At 47.9% G+C, this 23,676-nt stretch overlaps 1 protein-coding gene across 1 annotated transcript; it reads left to right on the forward strand.

The window, feature by feature from the left end:
- The first annotated feature begins 18,485 nt into the window (after nucleotides 1–18,485).
- On the forward strand, nucleotides 18,486–22,948 carry nptx1l (neuronal pentraxin 1 like). The gene is made up of 5 exons (XM_011603836.2): nucleotides 18,486–19,015; nucleotides 19,315–19,522; nucleotides 19,934–20,178; nucleotides 20,261–20,440; nucleotides 21,201–22,948. The coding sequence occupies exons 1-5, from the start codon at nucleotides 18,572–18,574 to the stop codon at nucleotides 21,420–21,422; spliced, it is 1,299 nt and encodes a 432-aa protein (XP_011602138.1). The 5' UTR covers nucleotides 18,486–18,571; the 3' UTR covers nucleotides 21,423–22,948.
- The last annotated feature ends 728 nt before the right edge of the window (nucleotides 22,949–23,676 follow it).

Raw genomic sequence — 23,676 nt, forward strand, 5'->3', positions numbered from 1 at the left:
TTCTTCAGGTCGTTTTTTTTTTTTGCCTCGTGGTCCTCGCTGTCATCAAACACGGCAAAAAGTGATCCAGTAAATGATGGAAAAACCCAAATACTTATCCAACAATGTTAAAAACAAACACAACAATGCTGCCTTCAGCTCGTGTGTGTGTGTGTGTGTGTGTGTGTGCCTGTTCATGGATCACACTTCCCAAAGTTCAGCTGAGGTGTTGATTTCTGCTCTTTGGCTGGACTTTTATACTTCGTTTCACCCACCATGGTTTGTAAGTAAAGCCGATCTGGGGGGGTTTGGCTGCAGATTGGTCACACTTGTGTTCCTGGCCCTGGTTTCAGGCGCGCTCCCTCGGTAGTTGAGTCATCCCCGATCTTTGTACCACTTGCAGGTTAATTGTTGGACCATTTTAAGCCGGCCAGCTGCTATGTAGGACAGCGTCCATCCGTCCAGCTGGCTGCTGCTTCATGGCACCAGCAGCTGCTATCTGGGCCACGACAAATGTCAGAGGCCTCGTGTTCTCTACACTCCCCCGCATCACCCAAACACACACCCGAACACACAAGCAGGTTTGCATGTGTGTCAGAGTGAGGACCCAAACCTAAACCCAAGCCTGACTTCAAAACTAAACCCTCAAACAGACTTCTGAAGTTGTGAGGACCAGTCCTCACTTAGCAGAAAGGTCCTCACTTTGCTAGGAGAATGAATAATTTGATACTCAAAATGGAGCAAACACACACACACACACACACACACACACACACACACACACACACACACACACACACACACCCTTTGAGTATAATTTCCCATTAAAAACAATATAAATTTCAGCAGAATGTTCCTGAGAAGAGCAAATACTTCAGCTCAACACAAAATTAATGTCTCCATCTGCTTCTCGATCTGGATTACTCCTAAAATCTCCATCCATCCCATCTCACCAAGTTTTATTTCACTTTATGCCAGAGTTTTTGTGCCACGCAGCATCAAAAGTGGTTGAAATAAAACTGTTCTGCCTGAATAAATAAAAAAGTTTTTTAAAAAAACGCAGCTTTAAAGTCAAAGTTTAGGAAGAACAATGTAGTAAATCACACAATATTGTCGTGTACAATGATTCTAAAAAGTTTGTTTTACTTTTGTAGGAAAAAGAGTTCAACTAGGGAAACGTGGTGCAAGGTCTTTGAGTTTACAGCTATTTTCACGATGTAAATACACCTAAAATTGCTTTTATGGGCCATAATGGCCACAGAGAGGAGGGAACAAGAGAGAAAGGCCGCACACAGTCCAACAACCTTCATGCAGGCATCTACGCCTCCATGCAAACAATGACGGCGAATAGCCGCCGTTGTTGCCTGTGTGCAACAACAACAAAAAAACCGCAGCAACGGAGACAAAAAGAGCCATTAAAGTAAATATCCTTGATCGAATGAAAACATATCTAACCGGCTGTTTTCACCAGAGTTTACAGCAGCAAACAGAATTAAAAAAAATACAACAAAAGTGTCCAAAGAGTGTTAAAAGAGTAGTATCGCTTGGTTTTTTTTGCATCGTGACTGTGGAGGAGCGCGCCACGCTGCGGAGAGTGAGCGGGAGATTCGGGTCGTGGGTGGACTCGGTCGTGCTGCGGAATTTGTCATCCGAGGTGCAAACAAGGGCTGAGCTGCCGTGGCATGTGCCGCGCTGACTCACCGCCGCATTCCGGGGCTTTTTCTCCCACATTCATCTAATGTGCGGCTCCACTTACACATCCCGCATGAGCTAACAGCTGGAAATGAAGCAGAGACGACGGGGGGGGACTTTATTTCCACCTCTGTTTGGAGAACGAGCTCGTTAATAACGCTGCAGACTGCGTCCTCTTCAGGGGTGGAGGGACACTCCGAGGACGTCCGTCCACGCAACCGTCCGTCTTGACCATGTTGGGCGTCTTGGAGCCAAGTTGGCTTGTTTAGTTCGCAGCCATGAGAGAGAAAGAGAGAGAGAGAGAGAGGATAAACTCCATAAACTGGCTCTTCAAACCAGAATTGGGTGTACGAGCTGTGGATGGAGGCACCAGGTGAATCGTTTTAATTTGTCCTGTCCTCTGATTTTACTCTAATTGGCTGTTATTAGCTTGACGCGTGGCCGCCTTCAAGGCTGCCCGCAAAGCTTTCGGGCCTGTTCTTGACGGCAGACTGCAGTTGGGTTCCGCAGGCTTTATCGACGACGCCTAGTCGATGTTTAATTGATCCGATTGTATCAAATTTTGCTCGCGGTGCACACGGAGTCGGGACGAATCAGCTCTCTCTGGTTTCTTAGCGGCGTCCTCCACCTGGAAGGCCATGTAGAGGAGGCAGCGTTCCAGCAGGTAAAAGAAAGGGCAACAATGATGGGATGTTCCAGAGGTAACGGCGTGCCTTTCCTAAATAAATCCGGTGTCAGTGTGGACCCTCCGCGTGTCGGTTTCTGCCAAAGTTCTGCTGACGGGCACCAGCTGGAGCGTAATTGAGGAAAATACTCTTCCTACAGATGCTATCAGAAGCAACCTGAGGTAAAAACAGCAGGCAAGGTTAAAAGCACACACACACTCACACTCACACTCACACTCACACCTGTGTGAGGAGCACCTAAATCTTATTTTTTTAAATTGGCCACCTGTTGTGACCTAAACATCAAAATGGTCTTGAAACCTCTGGTTTATGTGGTTTATGTTAATAGAGAAGAAATATCGTATCGCTCGCTGCAGGCGCCCAAAAACAGTTTCACTCCGAAAACCATCGCGGCTGACAGAAATTGTGAGTTAGTTGCCAGCGCAGCCGTTGAATCCGTCCATTCCGGGCCTCTCCCGGGATGCCGTCTTTCACCAACTCATCTTGCTGACCTGTTGCCAGGCAACCTCATTAACCACGTTCTACCAGCTGCTGGGGCTCTGCCACTCGGTCAACTTTGGGAAACTTTGTTAGAATTGAACACATGCTCCTGTGAAAATGTAAAACCTGGCCATTGTGTTTGCTAATGAACAGGTTTCTGGCTAAACCCCGGACAGATCGGATCATCTCGACTTTTCCTTCCTCCACCATATGATTCCACAATCTCCTCTAATGATAACAGTGCAAATCCTTTTTAGCTGGAATCCATGTCCGTCCCCGTGGATGGTGCTATCAGGCTGTCAGAGTATCGCAGCATTAACAAACACTTTCATTAAGAATCTCTGCTCTGGGCTTTTCTAGAACTCCCTTTTAATTAGAGAGCGAGCATATGTCTCAAGGACACTCTGCCGCTCCGTCGCCGAGACCCGCGCTGCGTCGGAATACTGCAAATTTGACAGTCTTACACCAGCTCCGGTGAGTCGGGAACATGTTCGGCCCAATAAGGGCTGACCTTTAGAGGCGGACGAGGAAAATGTCACCTTTAAAAATGTAAAAGCTCTTCATTATCCCATCCTTGAACATAAACATGCTAACGGCGGCTCGACCCGGCACTGGGCAGGCGCTCTGCTGTGAGTGCTGCCATTTTGGGTCCAATCATGCCATGAAAAGTCCGCTCATTTGCACTTGGAGGTGTCCATTGTTGCACAGGTGCCATGAGGGTGGGGAAGGAATCTTTAGGTAATTTACTGGGACCGGGGGGGAAACTCTGGTATGGATATGGCCATCTGGAAGCACTCTGCTGACAGATTAGAGCTAACCTGGGCTAGACCAACAAAGCAGTGGGAATGGAGCACAAACAGAGAGGCTGAGAGGGGTCAGGAGCGAGGATTGACAAGGTCGGGCCGGTTCAGGACCCAGAACAGCCCCCCGTCTGCAAAACCTCACATTTCCTGTTTGCAGCTCTTCGGTCCAACCTGCACCTGAAAACCAAAGACTTTCACCTCGTAAGTGGAGTTTCTGCGATGCTGCAAAGGCCGACCAGGATGTCTTTTTCTCCCCCCTGTTTTCGGATGAAAGAGACCAAAAAGCAAAGCGGTCCGGAGCATTGAAACAGGAAAAACCCCGGCGAGCTTAGCACGCGGCTGCATTAGCCTCTGATGTTAAAGCGCGGCCCTAGCGCTCGCTGCGCGTCCACCCACTGCAGAGTAACGACGTGGGAGGTTCGTGACCACTCAGCCAGAGCTCCCGTTTCTCACCAGAGATCAGACAGGCACAGCGGGTCGTCGGCTGAGACCACATGGCCTGAAATAGTCCACATGTTTGCCTGCTCACAGAAGCCCGTTGAGTCACGGATGATAAGGCCGGTGCTTTTGTTCTCATCAGCTCGTTTGAGGAGTCATCAAAAACCGTTTCTGCTTTTCAAAAGTTGCCCTGTTGCGTACACAACCGCTCCTCCTATATGATCTCGGCCCTTATATCGGATTTCAGACGCGTCTATTAGGGTGAAGTGCTGTTATCTCCAAGTCAGATGAAAGAAGTATTTTTATTTAATCAACTTTTGCGCAGAAGCCTTAAATTCCCAGGATGTTGCCGGGGTATTTTAAAGCAGTTACTTCAGTGGTTTTCTTACAAGTGTCGTAACTGGTTGTGAAATTGGGAGATTTTGTTTTTTTAACTGGATGAAAGATCTGACCATGATGTCACTTCCTGTTTGACATTTTAATGGCATCAATACTGCTGATTCAGCTGATTAAAAATGGATGGCAGCCAGGTAACCTTGTCTGTTGGTCTTTGATTAGCCACTGAGCTAACAGCGCCTTACACATACGCACAGCACTCAGCATCAGAGAGATTCACATCAGTTTTAGAGATTCTACAGCGTCAGCTCAGCATCGCCAGTTTTCTGGCATAAATATGCAGCGCCGCACTTTACATGCAGGCCTGCTTGCCCACTGACGCACAAAGGCTACGAGGCAGAGCAGAGCTGGCACCCGTCAAGCACACCGAGCTTGAAAAGGCAGCTCTGGGGTCTGTCCCTGATGTCAGATGGGCTCCTGAACATTAGAGGCTCTTGATATTCATGTACCATTGAAGGAATTCTTTCTGTTTTAAATGGAGCAAAAACATGAGAGAAATACAAGGTGGCAGCGACCTACATGAACTCAGCCTCTCAAAAAGCCAATATAAACTTATGCTAGCTAGCATAAGGGATCGAACTGAAAAAATCTGCCATTTAACGCTTGATTACTTCAGTAGTTCAGATTTTGGGATGTCTATCTCCTCGGCCATCACAGAGTAGAAGACATTAAAATGTTCCACTCTGTGTCCACTTGAAAGAAGATGCTCTGTTGCTTTCCTCATCCCGAATAGCCAAAGAACGAGGCTTTTAGGGAATAAATAGAGGCACTGCTTTATGCATGTAGAGTAACCCAGGGCTGTTTGGAAGATGTACCACTAAACACTATATGAAGTCTTCTGGGAGAATACAGGCTTTTAGCATTTAGCTAAAGCACAAAATACTCCCCCCACCACATGATGAAATTCCACTCCAACATCCACACACAGTGAGACAGCACGTCCAGAATCCCGTCGAGGTTCGAATCCTCGTTAAAAAAGGAAAACAAAGCGTGAAATAGCGCGCCTGCTAAGTAGGCGGCGTGGTAGCGGAATCCCGCTGTTGTGTTGTCGCGCAGCGAATTGAGCCGACGGCGGGAAACCAATTGTGCGGGTTGGAGCTGAGGCACCAGACCCATAAAAGACGCTCCACATGTTAAAAAGGAGAGAAGAGCGAGTCGACCCGCGCGGCGCCGCCGACGGGATGCTAGCAGGGGTCTGAGCTGCAAAATGTGCGCGGCAAATATGTAGCGGCTGTTGATGGCCCGACGGTTGCTCGGCGATGATGTAGAGATCACGCGTAGGGATAGATTCTGCTTTTGTGTTGCCCAGTCAGTTGTAATTAACGACGCCTGTGACCTCATCTCACACTCGTGTACGAACAATAACGGATCAGTGAGCCATCGCCTCCAGTGGCACAAACACCGGCTCCACCGTCGCCTGGATCGATGGCCAATGATTGCCCTCCATCCTTACCCGTTAAGGCATTACCACTGTTGTCTCCATCGATCATTGGCACTGTGCAAGTGCGTGTGCATGTGTGTGTGTGTGAGTCCGTCATCTATCTCTGGAGAAAACTGGGACACAGGGTGGATAAGAAAGTTCAATATTAATTAAGGGTCGGGGGATTCATCAGAGAACTGCTCACATTAACATGCCTCTTCAACGACAGGCTCTATTTTTTGCATGAGCAGAAATGCTAACTGGGCCCATTTTCTCCCAGTTCAGGGGGAGTTACGACCCCGTGGGTCAGCGAGGGATCCAGATGAGTTTTGTTCCACTAACAATGAGTTAGAACCTTCTGTGTCCGAGGATACTAGTATACTTTGCTGTGGGGAAAACGGTGAGAGGACTTTCAAAACATCGTCTCTTAGTCCATCAGGGGCTAAAATAGGGCCCAATTACACAGCAGCTGCATCTAAACATTCCAAAGGTAACAATTTGTGTCTTATAAAGCCGGATATAACTCGTTCCCCCTGGATGTTCACCAGAAACCTTATTTATCCCAGAACCTCTGCACAAAAACCTTGCATATGAGTTTGGGAAGATATTTTCCCCTCCCTCTTTTGCTGGAGCGGGGAGTCCTGATATTTGCCATTATTATTTTCCTATTATAGCTCGGGAGGCTGGGGCTTTGACTCGGCTCCCTGGGTTTGAAAAACGGGTAGAAATGATTGTTTCACCACGTCTGCATCATAAAGAATCGAGTTTGACGTAGCCACAGAGGAAGGGGTGTCAGTGGGTCCGACCCCGCTGAGTGAAGGGTCGGAGTGTGTGGACGCAGGAGCGCTGCAGCGGTCTCTGCCGGGGAGCCTCGCTAATGGAGGAGCGGCGCACCAGCGTCATCGCAGCCCTGCGTGCAAAATCGCATTTGCACATCTCATTACGCTCCGCTGGGAAAACGTTTGCACACATCTTAAGACAATAACCCGGAATGATTTATGAGCATAAAGTAATTAAAAACGTTCATTTTCTCGCCCTGCTGTTTAAAGGCAAGAGGAAGCTGAGCTGGAACTGGAACCATCCATTTCCTGTTAACCACAGGCACGCTGAGAGTTGGTTTAGCATCCTGGTTCAGAAGAATGGGCATGTTTTTAAGACCCTGACTTTGGAGAGTGAGCAAATCCCATAGAGGAAGGTGGGAATCGAACCCAAAACCACCTACACCAGTTATGAAGCAGTACGGGAGCACAAGGAGCCTTCGCTCCCCGGCTTCTGCCCTGATGTGTCGCCTTTTAACAGCGTAAACAACTGCTATCAGAGAGCCTGTCGGCAGCAGCGTCGCCGCATCAGTGCGACGTTTCTCGCAGCGCGAACTCATCACACAAGCTTCCTCTGACAGCCGGAAGACCCTCGGCTGCCTGAGCCGGCAGCACAGGAGCAGGTGAGACACTCCGGCTCCTCAGAAATACAGAAATACAGAGGGAAGATGTGACGGGTTCAACGCTCAGCTCAGGCAGTTTTACTTCTTTGGAACAGATTAACTTTTAAACTTAACGGTTTTGGTGATGTCAATCACCACCCAGTTACACAGTTAGCATGCTAGCATTAGACCCCACGGGCGGAATCAGGGGTCATGTGACATCTTTTTCATTCTTTTAATGGGCAGTAAAACACGGGACACTATTTATTTCAAGCTTCGATCGGAAACGTTGACGTTCGTATGGAAGAATATTCTGGAACGGCTTTAAGTACGCAACAGAAGGCTCAAGGATTTTGACGTCTTGACCTTTGTCCAAAAACCTGGTCTAGATTCTAAGACTTTTATGAACAATAAACAGAACATTTGCTTCTCGCTGTGGCTGCTCTCGGTGTCAGCTACCCAGACCACGTTAAGTACTAATTTTAATAACCTGGGAGTTGTTTTCGGAACTTTAACATCTGATAAATCAGCGGGTCGAGTGGATCTCAGCTCTCTGCACGGCTAGTTTTTAAGCCGGCGGCTAACTACTGCATATTGAAAGAGCAAGAATGAAGCAAAGATAATTATTTTAATGGGAAAGAGAAACTTGATTATAGGCAGATAGTTAAACGGTCTTAACTCAGCAGCCGTTCAGACAAACTCGATTTGAGCTGCAGTCTGTAATTTCCCTGATGCATTCCCAGCCCATCTCCGCTAAAACAAACAAACAGAAAATCTAAAAAGGATTCCCACCCTGCCAGATTGTCAGAAACTGAATGAACTTTTCGAGTTTTTGATCTCGTGTGAAGGAAAAAGTCAGGCTGGGGGAGGCCAGATGCCGAAGTTGACGACACTGCTGAAATTTTAATGTTTAGGTACAGGATGGGTTGTGTTTACAGGCGCATCCAAAGACGTTGTCGGGAACAGGAAGAACCGCGTTGCTGTTTTTATATTTTCGAGATAACTAAAAATATAAGTTTAGAGTGCAGACGTGGGAGACGGAAGACACCAGTTCTCACAACAATCTTCTGTGAGACATGTCTGAAAAGACCCGATTCCAGCCGCACCTGTAATGTATGCATAGCATAAGCTGTGTTATGTAGAGGCTAGCACAAAAGGAGAGAAATCTGTTGGCTGAATGCACAGAACCTGCATGTATGTGGCGCAACTCGCACAAACACACCAGCGCTCTGTAGCCGGGAGATTCCACATTGCTGTTATCTATCGCGCTAATGGAAACGGATGCTACCTGTAGCGCCTGCGGTGTTGATGATCGGGAGCCAGTCTGACCTCCAGCACCACCTTTAAGGGTGTCTTCGTGGTTATGGACAAACCATTGAAAAAAGCCAAAACTGAAAGTGAATAAGATACAATTCCTCTTGTCCTTATTCTTCTTCAAGTTGCCTCCATCGTATTTCTAACCGGACCTAAAGCTTGATAAGTCGACACGCACCTCCAATAACATGTTGCCTGTTTGCCATTTTAAATCTCTTTACTTCTTATTGCTGCCGTGTGCCTGAAGAAGGAAGTGTCCCTGCAAATGTCGTCATATCGCACAAATACACCACCAACTAGTGGCCTGGAATGGAAACTACAGGGTTTACAACATCCCACGTGTCCCGTGCTCCTTTTCAAAATGCATAAAAGCTGCTAATTTCCAGAAAGTTCTAAAGACCTACAGGTCTTCCTCATGCTAATGAGGTGTCCATTTATCAATTTATCAATAAAGATGTGAAAAGCAGTCTGAAACGCCACAACGCCGTCCTCGAAGAGGCGATAAATTTGGTTGGTTGGTAAAATTGAGACACTACCTAAAATAACATTTGCAAAATAAATGTCTGTAAGATTAATTTAGGGCTCCGGACATCAGAAGACCTGATCGACCCACGTTGAGGTGCACACATCTGCTCGGAGAAGAGTTGGCTGGAAAACCGGAGTCTTGGCCGGCCGTAGCATTAACGAGGAATAAACAAGCGTGTGAAAGCTTGCTGACATATTTACGTATCACCTGTTCAAGACTTTAGACTGAAAAAGGGGTCAGAGGAAAGGGTAGAGAAACAGAGAGCCCAAATGAATTATTCAGCCCGAAAAAAGAGGTCTATTTTTAGACCCAAGTGGTTGTGTGTGTGGGTGTGTGTGTGTGTGTGTGTGTGTGGGAGGGGGTTGCTTCAGTTGTATTATTGATGTAACTGGGCAAAAGGGGGCTCTCCGATTCCAGCCTGAGTGAAGCTCTGACAGAAGCGAGTGCAGCGGTTTCAGCGGGGAACATCCAGCGAATTAACAAGACAAACCAGAGCGAGAGGGGAGGATGAGGATGAGGATGAGGCTTCGACAGCAGCACCCTTACAGATGGGGGGGGGGGGGGGGGGGGGGGCTGCTGCCGTCTATGCTCGATTCCCCACAGAGAGCACAGAAATATTTCCCTGCACTTTTCGACACATTTTTATTATTCTGCACAGAGGCGAGGATGAGTGTTCTCTGGCGGAGGAGCCTTCATGTTGAGGCACTGATCCCACTCCTTCACACACACACACACACACACACACACACACACACACACACACACACACACACACACACACACACTGCTACCTCTTTCATTGCCGTAATGTGTTCCCCAACCCAAAGTGGACTAAATAGTTCAACCCGAACTTTAACAGAACCCCAACCTGAGCCCCCTGAACCCTTAAAACAAGCCATAATCCTCGAACAGGCCTTTACAGTTGGGAGAACATGCACAAGAATCACCTCTGCTCACTATGTAATGTGTGCTAGAACACACACGCACACATGCAGGCGTTTAAGGGTCCCGGTGCAGCGATGTAGGAGAGGCACAGATTTATGCAACAGTTGATGCTCTCAAGCATGAACCATCCCAGCAGCCCACCAGTGAGATCCATTTAACTTCTGACCTCAGCTCAACAAAAACCCATTTTATTGAAATCCTTGGCTATTTCCCCTTGTTCTTCTATTCTGCAGCCCAAAACGCGCCGTGAGTCCCTGCGAGAGTGTGAATGTGGTTGTGATTGAATACCCAGGTACCCTCATCGCATCCCTCACCTCGCCTCTCCTGACGACGGAACGGGACAGACGCGGAACCAGGAAGCCACCCTGATGGAAGAGATAGTGCGTCACTGCTGTGGCCTCCGATTCTCCTCGTCAGACATTGCGTCAAATGAACGTCCCCATGCGTCTCCTGTAATTCACGTGGAAGCCGCCCTCACCTGCATGTGGCGTGCCCGCTGCGTCTCACTCGTGGCAGGAAGCCTCGAACGCCCGCAGCCTCTCTGCATTATAGATCAACAATGGGTAATGAAAGTTAGTCACACATTACCTGAGCGCCACCAGAGCAAGGACACGAGCGTCATCTAAAACTGTATCTTTTACCTACAGTATATTACATAAGGAAGCGTCGTTGTTTTTGCTTTTAACTGCATCTCTGAATGGGGAGAGAGTGTTCTCTTGGAGCTGACGATACGTGACTGTGCGCACGCGGCCGAGACTTTGCGTGCAGGCATTTTATCGTCAGCCTTTTCCCAGCATCACACTGAGATACACAAGGCTATATTTGTACAGGCTCAGCCTTACCCATAGATAATGTATGGATGCTTGGGCAACGTCTTTTAGGCAGCCTTACGTTGACGTACAGCTGCTGCCCAGTTGAGTTATCAGGTCAGATAAAGAGTGTTTCCTGCTGTTTATATTCATGTGTGTTTGTTTAGATGTCTTGCATCATTCATATTAGCATTACTGGCCCAAGTCCTCTAACATCTGCGTGTTTGTCTGGTGGCAAAAGGAAGGAAAAAAACCCAATTAATAAATAAGCCAAAACTATCTTTTAATGTTGGCATAAGGAGCTTTTGGGACCACAAATGCGGTTTGCAAACCCGGGGGTTACAATTCCGCCCAGCGGACGGAGGAAGTTTTTGGCTGAGATGGCAGATGGTGGAGGCCTGATGGTGGTTACGCCAGCCATCGTCACCAGGAAACGGTCCCAAATCCCCACGTCAGTCCGGACGGAGCGTTCACATCTGAACCAGGGCCGCTAAAAATCCGGGTCTCCCCCAAGATCGAATCTTGATTAAAGCCATTTTCACCAACTAAAAATACGAATGTTTGCAGGTTTAGCGGGACTTTTGGCCTGTGGTAAAAGAGATATTTGTTTTAATATCAATCAAGTTTGTAATTGAATAAAAGGGGCGGGGCTACTACCATCTCATTTATGTCCAACTAATACCCAGCTGATGTAAAACACACGCATTATGGTGTGTTTTGAGGTTGTTGTGTTCTCTACACAAGCATCATTAAATGAAGCAAATTTTTTTGTTTCTGCCTGTTTTCTCTTCTCTCCTCTCCGAGCTTCCCTCCTCTGATGAGTGGAAGATGATTAAAATCTGGAGTCGTCCTCACAACAGAGCACTGACATTCAGACCCGCTCTTTCGCACAGTCGCTTCACTCCGCTGCTCTAAAACTCATGAGGGTCCTTTTAATTAAGACCCATCTTAGACTTCGTGCCTTGTCACGGCTTTTCGAATATCTGCATCATAATGAGCTGATCCGAGTGGCGGTGGCAAATATTTCGCCCCTGTTTATGACTTCTGTAATTGTCTGCGGTGGCTCCAGCAGGAATCTTCCTTCTGCAGGCTTGTGTGGGCAGGTTTGAATCTTAATAAGTCGGTAAGACCCAACTTTTGCTTTCACTCTCGCCGAGCGTGATATGCGGTGTGATGTTTTCAGCTGCACCTGCAGAGAGATGTTGCCAGGCTGGAGCACTGAGCGAGTCAGTCATCCGCCTCCAAAAAGAAAGAAAAAAAGTGCACATGCCTTCATTAGACTGCAGCTCTTGACAGCGCGTCACGCTTGTGCGCCTGGTGCACGAGCAGAAGGCTCACACCTACACAGCTCCCGTGCCCGGCCAGCTGCTCGCCGCCACGGACGCCATCCCACAAACATTTGCATACCTTATGTTGTGTGGTAAACAACACTGCGTCTGCGTGAAAGTGTCGAGAACTTATGGAAACTGGAAACGATCAGACGACGCAGAAAGGAGAGGAACATCCCACAACAGGGTCTCGCATGGTTGGAGTCGGATGTGAGGCGACTGATTACAACCTAAAGTTCAGCTTTATGAAGAAAGAGTTGACATGTAGAGGCTGCATAAGTAACAACCATCTGGGCTTATTTGGATGGAAAGAAGCACTTATGTTAGTGGAGGCAGTAGACAACAGAACCGGTGTTCCTTAAGTGGCTTCCACCCATCGATGCACCTTTGGAAAAACTGATGTTGAAGTCAAAACTGTGCTCATGGAAATGGCAACCCATAAAAATGTCAGATATTATCTTTTCCCCCCCCCTTGTGATGTGGCAGAAGCTGCAAATGGAAGCTCTGCGCTGACATGTTTTCCCCCATTTCTTTATTTGTGAGGGATACGGCTCCTCCTGTGGGGCAGATCGCCCACTGCCTCCTCGCATGGGTGGCGTCTCTTTGGCCGTGGTGCTAGTGGGGTCGGCTGAGGCGGTGATGGAGTTACTTGAGCCAGCCTGAGCTCCTAAGATGAGGCCAGTGGTCCAGGGTGTCAGTAGAAGGCGTTGTCTGTGTATCATATTTGAGGCGTTAACTCTTCCCCGGCTCCTCCAGGAAGAGCCTCCTCCTGAGGGACGTTCCCACAGGGACGAGCCCTGTGGGGTCACTGGCTGCCCGCTCATTAACAGCGCTGATATCCAGCATGCTAACAAAAGGGCCACCGGCTGGTCCTCCTGCTGCAACTCTGAATAGATCCAGAGACAGAGGATGAAAATGGTTTTATAAGACACTCTGAACAGCGCACAGATGTCCACAGCTAGACTGAACCACTGAGGCACCTGGACAGCCCACAGATCCCAGAGTTAGCAGGCTGCAGCCAGCTTATCTGTTCCCCCCAGCTGAGCAACACAAACATTTTGACAGTCTTCCGATAGATATGTGGGCCTGTCCGGCCAACCCAGGGGACCGAGAGACGGCAGCCGAGAGAAGGAGCCGGAATAAAGCTGCACGGTATCCCATAAATGGGATAGGAACACAAGTGTCAGAAGGCTTATGGATGGATTCTCAGTTATGGGATTCATGATATCCGCGTGACTGGTGTGTTTTTACAGAAAGTGGGGTTTTTTAGGTAATTTCTGCCAGAGCAAGAAATTACTTTGGAGTGAGAGAAAAGCAAACACACACCAGCAAAAGCAGGAAACTGCAAGTCATTAAAGTTAATATAATATCATCAGAATATGCACCAATGCACAAAAGCAATCAGTATCGTCCCAAAGACCCTGTTTATCCACACACAGATAGGAGATTATAAAGCTTTCCGTCACATTCACCAGAGAAATAAAACACCAAATTCATTTTCAAAGAATGAGACTGGCCATCTTTAACTCCACATGTAGCAATTTTTGTTTTCTGTCTTTTATATTTAATATGACAGCGTCACATGAATATATCCGGGTAACGTTTAGCTTAAGTATCACAAGCGCCGCAGTAAACACACGCCGGATGATGCATTACGTTAATTTCAAGCTGCTCCTGCTGAGGGAAACATAACTTAATCAATCTTTAATAAAACATAAAGGCGGGGAATCATAGGAAATGACTCCATTCGGAAATAAATAAATAAAAACCGCAGTAATCTGGAGGAATTCCTTTGTCTTAATTAGCCTCCCAGGGTGTTTTTTTACTTAGCCCTGGCAGCTGCATGACATTTTTCTGGCTGTAACTAACTGCCTGGTGGTCCCACTGACCCTGACATGGCAGCTGTGTAGTGAACATGTCCCCAGAATGTGATGCAAAAAAAGCAGTTTAACTCTGTGTTGATAGAACTGGTGAAATCTTTATATGTCTGCAGGAAACAATCGCTCCCTGTGAAGGAAACCCTCTTTTAGTGACCATTAGCTTCGGCTAGCATGAACTGCTAAAGTGTAGCTACCGGTCACATTATTAGGAAAACGTCCCTGTGGCTTTGTTCTAATCATCCTTTAAAAAAGGCTTTAGGACAGCAATAGTTGAAGATCTATCATGACTGCTCTGGGCATGCACACGCTGGCTGCGATGTTACAGTAGAAGCTGGTTGCCATGGAAATTCAATTCGGTGCACTTTAATTCAACTTTATTTATATGGCATCTGTTATAGTCACATCTCTGGGCGCTTTACAGGAGTCTGACCCCTGAGCAAGAGACAGCAGCAAGAAACACGAAGAAATCTTGAAATCATATGATGATGGATGGATGGTATGTGGATGGATGGATGGATGGATGGATGGATGGATGGATGGATGGATGGATGGATGATGGATGGATGGATGGATGGATGGATGGATGGATGGATGGATGGATGGATGGATGATGGATGGATGGATGGATGGATGGATGGATGGATGGATGGATGGATGATGGATGGATGAATGGATGATTGATGGATGTGTGGATGGATGTATGTATGTATGGATGGATGATTGATGGATGGATGGATGGATGGATGATGGATGGATGGATGTGTGGATGTATGTATGTATGTATGTATGTATGTATGTATGGATGGATGGATGGATGGATGGATGGGTAGATGGATGGGTGGATGGATGATGGATGTGTGGATGTATGTATGGATGGATGGATGGATGGATGATGGATGGATGGATGGATGGTGGATGGATGGATGGATGATGGATGGATGGATAGATGAATGGTGGATGGATGGATGATGGATGTGTGGATGGATGGTGGATGGATGGATGGATGATGGATGGATGGATAGATGGATGGATAGATGGTGGATGGATGGATGATGGATGTGTGGATGGATGGATGGATGGATGATGGATGGATGAATGGATGGATGTGTGGATGGATGAATGGATGAATGGATGAATGGATGGATGGATGGATGAATGGATGAATGGATGGATGGATGGATGGATGGATGGATGGATGGATAGATGGTGGATGGATGATGGATGTGTAACTGTATGGATCTGTAAACTAGGATGTTAAATTAACCCCAGTAGCTGCGCTCGTGCGACCTCTGAAGGTCGGAAGCGTCACACAGAAAAGAGCCCGATCCCTCTGCAGTGTGACGATAGAAGCGCTTCTTTGGAGAACATCCTTCTGTCACAAGGGCAGAGTTTGAACAGCAGGTGACGCAGCTGAAGCCACGGCACCAAAAACACGTCAGCCATCGCAGAACCGAAACAGGAGCAGGCGTTCCGCTCCCTCCTCGGTGTCGCAGGGCAGCTGTGCAACAACTGGAAACCTACATCGAGAGAGGAGCCGCGGCGGAGGTGAGGAGAGAGCATAAAGGATGCTACGCTACACAGAACACTAGACGTTGCAGATGAATTACTCTTTATATGTGCCGCAGCTTCATGTTTTCATTCTTTTGTGCCTAGGAAATAAAAAAGCGCTGCCTGGCCTTTATGTCATCAACGGCCTCGTGTGAAGAGTTTATTTAATAGACGTTCGACACGATCTCGCGGTGAAAAAAAAGTTTAAAATAAGCACAAGTGTTCTGCGCAGAAGGCCGAAGAAAGAACCGAGGCGGGGCGCCCGGGATTGAAAGTATCGATCTGCAGCGTCAGGGAATGAATTTGCGCAGTGATTGAATGAATTATTAAAAAGATATTCACCACAGCAGGTGGACAGAGAGGCCCAAGGCCGCGCGGCACAAGGGCGCCATAACAGCTGTTGCTGGTGTGAGATTAGCATCTCCGACGCCACGGATCAGGGCCAGCGCCAGGTCTTTGCCGACAAATAATCATCTCATTCAAACCCTATTATTATTTCAAAGGCAGCGTGGCGGAAAACACAACAGCATTAAAATTCAATAGCTTCTACCATGTTGCTGTTTTTTCTTTTTTTTCCCTTCCCGTCGTTGTGCTTCCAGGGTGAAACTGTGGCTTCCAGAGGAAAATAATCATTTGCCTCTGCAAAGGCGACGCAACGGCAACGCGCTCGGAGGTACGGCTCGATCACACCACCGCGTGCCCGTAGGAGGGGAAGTGAGCAGAGGAGGGGCGGAGGTGATCCGCCGAGGTGCAGAGTGTTTCTGAGGAGGCTTTTTCTCCTTCACGCCAGCGGCTCGGAGACTCGCTTGTGTGGGCGACGCGCTGAACAATGAATTCACAATGAGAGCAAAGCTTTGGACGTTCTGTGACGCTCCTGCGGCCCCACAGGGGCGTTACACAATCCACACATTTAAGCTGACAGTGTCGGCCATGTGATGAGACCCCAGTTACAGGAAGAGGGTTCTTTAGTCCCTGTTTGAATTGGAGTTACTGGCCCCCTTCAAAGTCCAGACCTCATCCCCATCCGGCAAGCCAGTCGGAAACTGAACCGGACAGATCTGCTGCCGCCTGTGTCGCAGAAGTCACAGGAGTTTTGAAGGTCCCAGGAAATGAGCCAACACTGTCAGCAGCACACAGGGGTAAAACAGTCCTCAGCATCTTTATTCAGTCAAAAACCAGGCAGGCAGAAATCTCAAGATCCAGGAACAAAGGTCAAAACGCAGGGTAAGAAATGCTGCACCATCACGATGACCAGGCAGACTGGCTTATTTACACCCGGGGGGGGGGGGACAACAACACACAGGTGAGATACATAAGGGGAATTTTCTAAAATAGAAGGAAATATGAGATCATGAGACTATCACAATTAAACAGGAAATGAACTAAACTACAAAGCAAAGTCCGACAGGTAGTGGTGGACAAATTGAATATTCACCTACAGACAGGTTTGAAGGCCGACTCACCTCTGATATTCGGGGTGCTCAGGGCGCCCACCTGCAGAGCTCGTGGTCGATCCTTTCAGCTCCGTCAGCTGTTCTGATCATTTTGGACCCTTAAGCAGGAGGCGGTGGTTTGCTCAGACGTGAAGAACTGTGCTGTGGAACCTCACAGTGTTTCTGGACCCTTTCTTTTGCATTTGTTTTCCTACCCTCTGATTATATTGACACCTTCCTGCCTCTTAACGGCAACCAGACGAGAGGAATTTGCAGAATTTTTGAAAGGCTCGAGTGGCGAGTGGTGTTTTTCCTCATGTTCTTCCATTTTATCCATTAAAACGTTTAATCTACATCCTGAAAACACTCTCCCAAAAAGAGTTCCTAAATCTCCCCCTCCTCTCAATTCCCCTTAAAAAATGTTGCTTGATTTAAAATGGACCATAATCCTTCAGAGCCAACACGACATAAGTTATGTCACACCTTCTTAGGTCTTTTCACTTTGCGTAACGTGCTTTGAGATTACAGCAGCATCAATTTATTGACGTGTGAAAGCTGTTTATGTGAGCATAAACAGGCAGCACATCTTTAAGGAGAGTAAAGGTGCTGTCTGAGAGCAGGATTTACTCTAATTCCCTTAAAAGCACCACGTTGTTTTGCCACGTTTGATCTCATAACACTTCCGGTGGGTTCTGCAGCACTTCAACTAACTATTTACTTATCAATCCTCCACCAACTAATACCCTTTTGTCCCCATCCTCCCCCCCCCCCCCCCATGGGAATCAATTTTATTTGGACAGGTTTTATAGGGCGCATAAATAAAAGCTGATTTGGCAAGGAACAAAATAATGGAATTCTCCCTCTTGAATTAAAGATAAGGCAAATAACTCGGGGGAAGATGAGTATTTTAGAAGTTTGATGATACAGCAGTGGAGGGAGAGAGGGAAAGTCATGGCTTCTGTGCGTCACGATGACATTAACAGGTGAGCGCGCCTCTGCGGTGACGGTGCGTTCAGACTCACCCCTTATTACCTGAAATCACGCTGCTGCCGCTTCTACTCTGCGCCGGCGCGCGTGCGCGAGGACACGCGCAAAGACCACCACAGCTGGCGCCGGCACTCTTCCACCTTGTCCACAAAACACGCGTTTTCCAGATGAATAATACACACGGAGAAATGACAAATATTCAGAGCGATGAAAGATTTAACACGTGGGAGCCTGAAAGCAAAATGGGTTTTCATCTTTTGAAGGGATGACGCCGGTTTCTGGAGCCGATTAAACAGGGACGGCGCGGCTTTTCCTCCCTCCGCTCCTCCTCCTCCTCCCCCCCACCCTGTGATGCAGTGAAGCATCTCTGCGCAGAACCGGGCTCGCTGTATAAAAGCGGCCGCGCTTCCACACGCGTAATACAACCAGGTGGGGGGACACAAGCGCGCCGAGCCGAGCCAAATCACAGCCCCGCACCGACGCCGACATGCAGGCCGCGAAGAGCGCCGTCAGCTGGAGGCTTTTCCTCTTTCTTTGCCTGCTTTCGGAAAGTTCTTCCCAAGACTTCGGCGGACAGACGCAGTTCATCTGCACGTCCGTGCCCAAGAACATGGACATATGCGCGGCCACTTTGCAGAACAGCGTGCCAGGGGACGACTTGAAGAGCACCGTCATTCAGCTGCGGGAGACGGTTCTGCAGCAAAAGGAGACCATCATGAACCAAAAGGAGACCATCAGGGAGCTGACCTCAAAGTTGGCCCGCTGCGAGAGCCAGAGCGGCGCCGAGCCTGGGGACGCGCGGCCCGGGGGCAGGAGGAAAGAGGCTGGCACCAAAAACACGATGGGGGATGTGTCGAGGGGCCCCGCGGACACTTTGACGCAGCTCTCGCAGACTTTGCAGTCGCTGAAGCAGCGCTTAGAAAACCTGGAGGTAGGCAGCGGGGAACCTTTTTCTCTCATCATCGTCTCTCCCTCCCTCTCTCTCTCCGTGTGTCTCTCTCTCCCTCTCTGTCTCTCTGTCTTTTTGGCACTTTGGGGGACTTTGCGCAAAGCTATGAAATATTTTACAGATTTAGAGACAATTTACGAATGTCTGTGGTTTATAATTCCGCACTGACGCGCGAGCGCACGGGAAGTTGCTTAAATGAGACATTAAAACCAATGATAAGGTAAAAAAAAAAAAAGCAACATCCAAAACGGTCTGTTGACCCAAAACGCTTCTCCCGACAGCAAATCAGCAGAAGTAACAAGTCGGCGCAGGCGAACAGCCTGAAAGATCTGCTCCAGAGCAGGATCGACGACTTGGAGAAGCAGGTGCTGTCCCGGGTAAACAGCATCGAGGAGGGGAAGCTGGGGATGCGCAACGAGACGGAGCAGCGCGGCCGAGTGGAGTCCACCCTCACCTCTCTGCACCAGAGGATCACCGACCTGGAGAAAGGTAGTCCGACATGAGAGGAAAAGACAAAAATACGGCCTCGGCAGTTTTACTTAACGGTTTAACTCTGCTCGAAACGTGAAGGTCCGGATTAATATCGCTGCAATACGCAAATAGAGCATTGTTGGGGGGAGGAGAGAATGCAAATAAAGGATACATTTGGGACAGAAAAAGAAGCGCCCGCGTTGGTATAGGGGTGTGATGCAGGAACAAATCAGGGGATGAAGCCTGACAAACCCATCTCCAATACTCCTGTGACAGCCTTACCACGCGGGATTAAAGCAAATCTGGAGCGTCACGATTGTGGATTTGTTGTGTAATGTATAATTCCTCTTTAAATCTCCGACATGTGGCAGGAATGAAAGAATGGTTTCACTCTCCAAAGCCTGTTCATTTCTCCCTCTTTCCACGCAGGTCAAAGGGAAAACAGACCTCTGGATAAATTTCAGCTCACCTTCCCCATGAGGACCAACTACATGTACGCAAAAGTGAAGAAGAGTCTGCCGGAGATGTACGCCCTCACCGTGTGCATGTGGCTCAAATCCAATGCGTCTCCCGGAGTGGGCACGCCGTTCTCATACGCCGTTCCTGGTCAAGCCAATGAGCTGGTCCTCATAGAATGGGGGAACAGCCCCATGGAGATCCTGATCAACGATAAGGTGCGTTTGAAACCCATGCGGTGGTGCCATCGCGTTGAGTTTTCGAAAGCGATTCCAGCTTGTGCTCGTTTACTTCCTCCAGGTGGCGAAGCTGCCTTTCCTCATTAACGACGGGAAGTGGCACCACATCTGCGTGACCTGGACCACCCGCGATGGGGTCTGGGAGGCTTTTCAGGATGGAGTCAAGAGGGGGAGCGGGGAGAATCTGGCTCCCTATCATCCCATCAAGCCCCAGGGCCTGCTGATCCTCGGCCAGGAGCAGGTAACGACGGCAACGATACAAACACACACATCTGCTTCAGGTGCTTTTTGGGTTCGGGAAGCCATCAAAGTGTGAAGAGTAAAAAGAAAGAAAATTGAGGTACATTTTTCATTGCGGCAGATTTGAACTCCTCCAGGTGGCAGATGGGGTTATTTTGGCTGTCAGAGTCATCAGCTCTCTATGAATCATTTTTACATGCAGCGGATTACCACAGAGAGAGGATTTGAGGCACGGCGCAATTCTATTTTGGCAGAAGAGGATTCGTTGGCGCTCGCATTTCTATTTTTGTGAATACTGGTGGCACGTGTGACCCAGGGGACCTTTTTTCTCTTCGTGCCCTTCTTATTCACTTACTATAGGGGCGCGCTAAGTTTTATCACGCTGCTGTGATGTCACAATGCTAATGTAGCTGCTGCTGCTGTCGTAGCCCAATCCGATCTGAACGACCCCCCCCGAGGAGGAAGTCACATTGAGTCTCCAAACCTGAATGGGAAAGTAGCCATAAAGTAGCGTTTAATATGCTTAACAGTGACGCAAGAAGAGTGAGTCTATAATTTCATCTTTAATTTGTGTTATTAGTTTAATCACATATAACCAGATCTCATCAAGCATCCAAGTGGAGTGAAGATTACCGTCATTTAATTTCATTTTTTTTTTAAAAAAAGGTTCACATCATCTGCGCAGGTGCTTCGGTCCATGTAGCAGCCTGAGGCTTGAGAATCCCATCAGCTTTGATTAAATCTATCTGTCTTCACCACAGGACATGCTCGGAGGAGGGTTTGATGCCACGCAGGCCTTCGTAGGGGACCTGGCGAATTTCCACATCTGGGATCGTAAACTGTCCGTCGGGGAGATATATAATCTGGCAACGTGCAGCAGCAAAGCCCAGGTGGGCAACGTTTTTGCCTGGATGGAGACAAGCCTGGAAATTTACGGCGGCGCCTCGAAGTGGACATTTGAAGCCTGTCGCCAGCTCAACTGAATGCCAGGGGGAGTCGCTTGGTAACCTTGAAGTTTGAAAGATAAGGAAACGATTGTATCTAGATATTTCGAGCAGTATTCACAGACCCTTGAGAGTTTTCCCTCCGCCGCAATTTTATGTGGGGAGGCAGGTTCACCGTTACTGGACACGCTAAGGCACTCCGCGCTGCTTCGGGAGAACAAGCTTCCTCTTGTGGTGTGGCCGTGACTCTTCGGAGACGCGTCTCAGAGATCCCCAAAATGTCGGCAAAGCATCTAAAAGCGACTAGAAGTGACGCGATCCAACGGCGCGGAGAGAGTTGTGTTTGGGTCAGGACGGCTCGGTCATTTTCACTGTGAAAAGGGACAAGGCGGATGTCTTTAAAGAAGGGATTGGGTTTATTTTTTTCAAGACGTTATGAAGTCGACAACATTGTTTCTCTCTCACTTTCATTTCTCCACCACCACCTGCTTGATGTGATTTTTGTGTGAAGATTATTATTGCCAACGTTGAAGCCTGAGTGCCTTGGGCTGTCAAAAGAAGAATAGATCAGCACATTTGTTATTATTTCCAATGTGTTTCCTTCACTTCCTTGTGAATTCATCCCCCACCTCCCCAAAAAAAAGGTGTCACATCCAACACCGAATATGTTTGGATTAGATTATTTGGTGTAAAATGCAGTTCATTGGTGGAAATGAGGCATTTTGCAGATGTTTGTGTTTTCCTGGGAATGTCCTCTGTACAGTAACAGCATGTCTTAACTTCTGTAAATGCTGTGTTAGCTTCCCTGACCTTTGCTTTTACCTTCCTACTCCTGGGTTGAGATTTTATACCATATTGTTGTATGCTTAAAGCATGGCAGCACTGACAGAGGAAAAAAATAGTTTTTGTAATAAATTGTGATACTTGAATCATACTCAGGTCCAAAGATATTTATTCGACGCACAGATTAACGTGTTAGCTCCACACTCACGATCTGATTGGCTGACACCAGCGTGTAGCCGACCCTTCAACATGCCTGCTATAATCAATGCCATTTGGTTGCTAATCGAAGTGATACTACAGCGTTTCTATGGGATCATCCTCCAGCCACGACGATAGAGCCTCTTTAGTTGGAGAGCTCTGCAACAATGGAGAAGTTTGTTTTCTCCCCCAGGACTGTTTTGGGGGTTCTCGCAGCTTGTTCTTGGTGCTCCGTCCATACGGAACTTTTATTCTCTGTGGTGCCTGATGACTGCTGTGCGATTGATCATTTCCGATTTCCCGCCGGTGTGAAGAGCAAGGAAAGTTATGAGGAACAGCTAGCTGAGGCTGCGACGATGTACAAAAATTTGTACTGCCTCAAATTTGTGCGATACATTGGAGCGCTAACGTGCACAGAGCAAAGGTGACGCTTTTGTATAAAATTGGCATAGGAAGAGCTGACATAGGGAGCTTTCTTCTGTCTTCTGCCACCTCTAGAAAAAGAATTTATTTGGAACAGCGTGACAATATAAATGAGGAAAAAGCATCAAAACCTTGTTGAGCATTCCCTTCTGATTAAAAACGTCTGACCCTGACCTCATTGGAACAACTTCTTCAAAAACTGAACATGTCGAAAAAGTTTTAAAAATCCCCGAAACGAGCTTCCACTCCAGTCAGTCAGATTTCTGAATCCACAATTCTTAAAACATTTAAAAATATGCGGCCATTCCGAAGTTATTATTCTGAATACATCCATATATTTCTCAATGTCAAAGACTCTTAGTGGGGGAAAAGCAGCGTTAGAAATCAACAGAAACGTTTGCGGAGGAGGTGCTGATGATAATTGATTCCGCTTCAAGTTGCAAAAATCTGGAGGCTCAGTGAGGAAAGAAAAGTCGGTTCTGATGAGCCGGACCTTCAACACACACCCTTTCCTGTCAACAGTTACAGGTCACACATCTGAGTCACACACTTTCTCTGCAAATGACTCACGACTGACTGATCTCCTGCATCAGATCATTGTGTGTGTGGGTTGGTGGGTGAATGGGTGGGGGGGGTCTGAGGGTCTTCCTTAATTGTTAGCAAGGTCATTCGGTGCCGCCGCAGTCGGGTCCTGTGTCTCGCAAATTGGTCTCCCATCTCTCGCTTCGGAATAAAGCGTCGCCTTTACGTCGATAAGGTTTTTCCCCAGACGAGCTGCACGTCATGGCTCCCACCTTTAGCGCAGCCATTACAGGCAGCTAGGGTGGCAGGATGGGGCTCGCATTTCGCGTACACACAAACATGCACCGACAGACTTGCGTGTACGTTG

The sequence above is a fragment of the Takifugu rubripes genome, chromosome 5 (assembly GCF_901000725.2).
Source record: "Takifugu rubripes chromosome 5, fTakRub1.2, whole genome shotgun sequence".
Taxonomy (NCBI): Eukaryota; Metazoa; Chordata; class Actinopteri; order Tetraodontiformes; family Tetraodontidae; genus Takifugu; species Takifugu rubripes.

Coding starts and splice junctions, on each gene's coding strand:
- nptx1l (XM_011603836.2), top strand. CDS start 18,572: ATGCAGGCCGCGAAGAGCGCCGTCAGCTGGAGGCTTTTCCTCTTTCTT. Junction 19,523..19,933: donor GATCACCGACCTGGAGAAAG/GTAGTCCGACAT, acceptor CTTTCCACGCAG/GTCAAAGGGAAAACAGACCT. Junction 20,179..20,260: donor AGATCCTGATCAACGATAAG/GTGCGTTTGAAA, acceptor TACTTCCTCCAG/GTGGCGAAGCTGCCTTTCCT.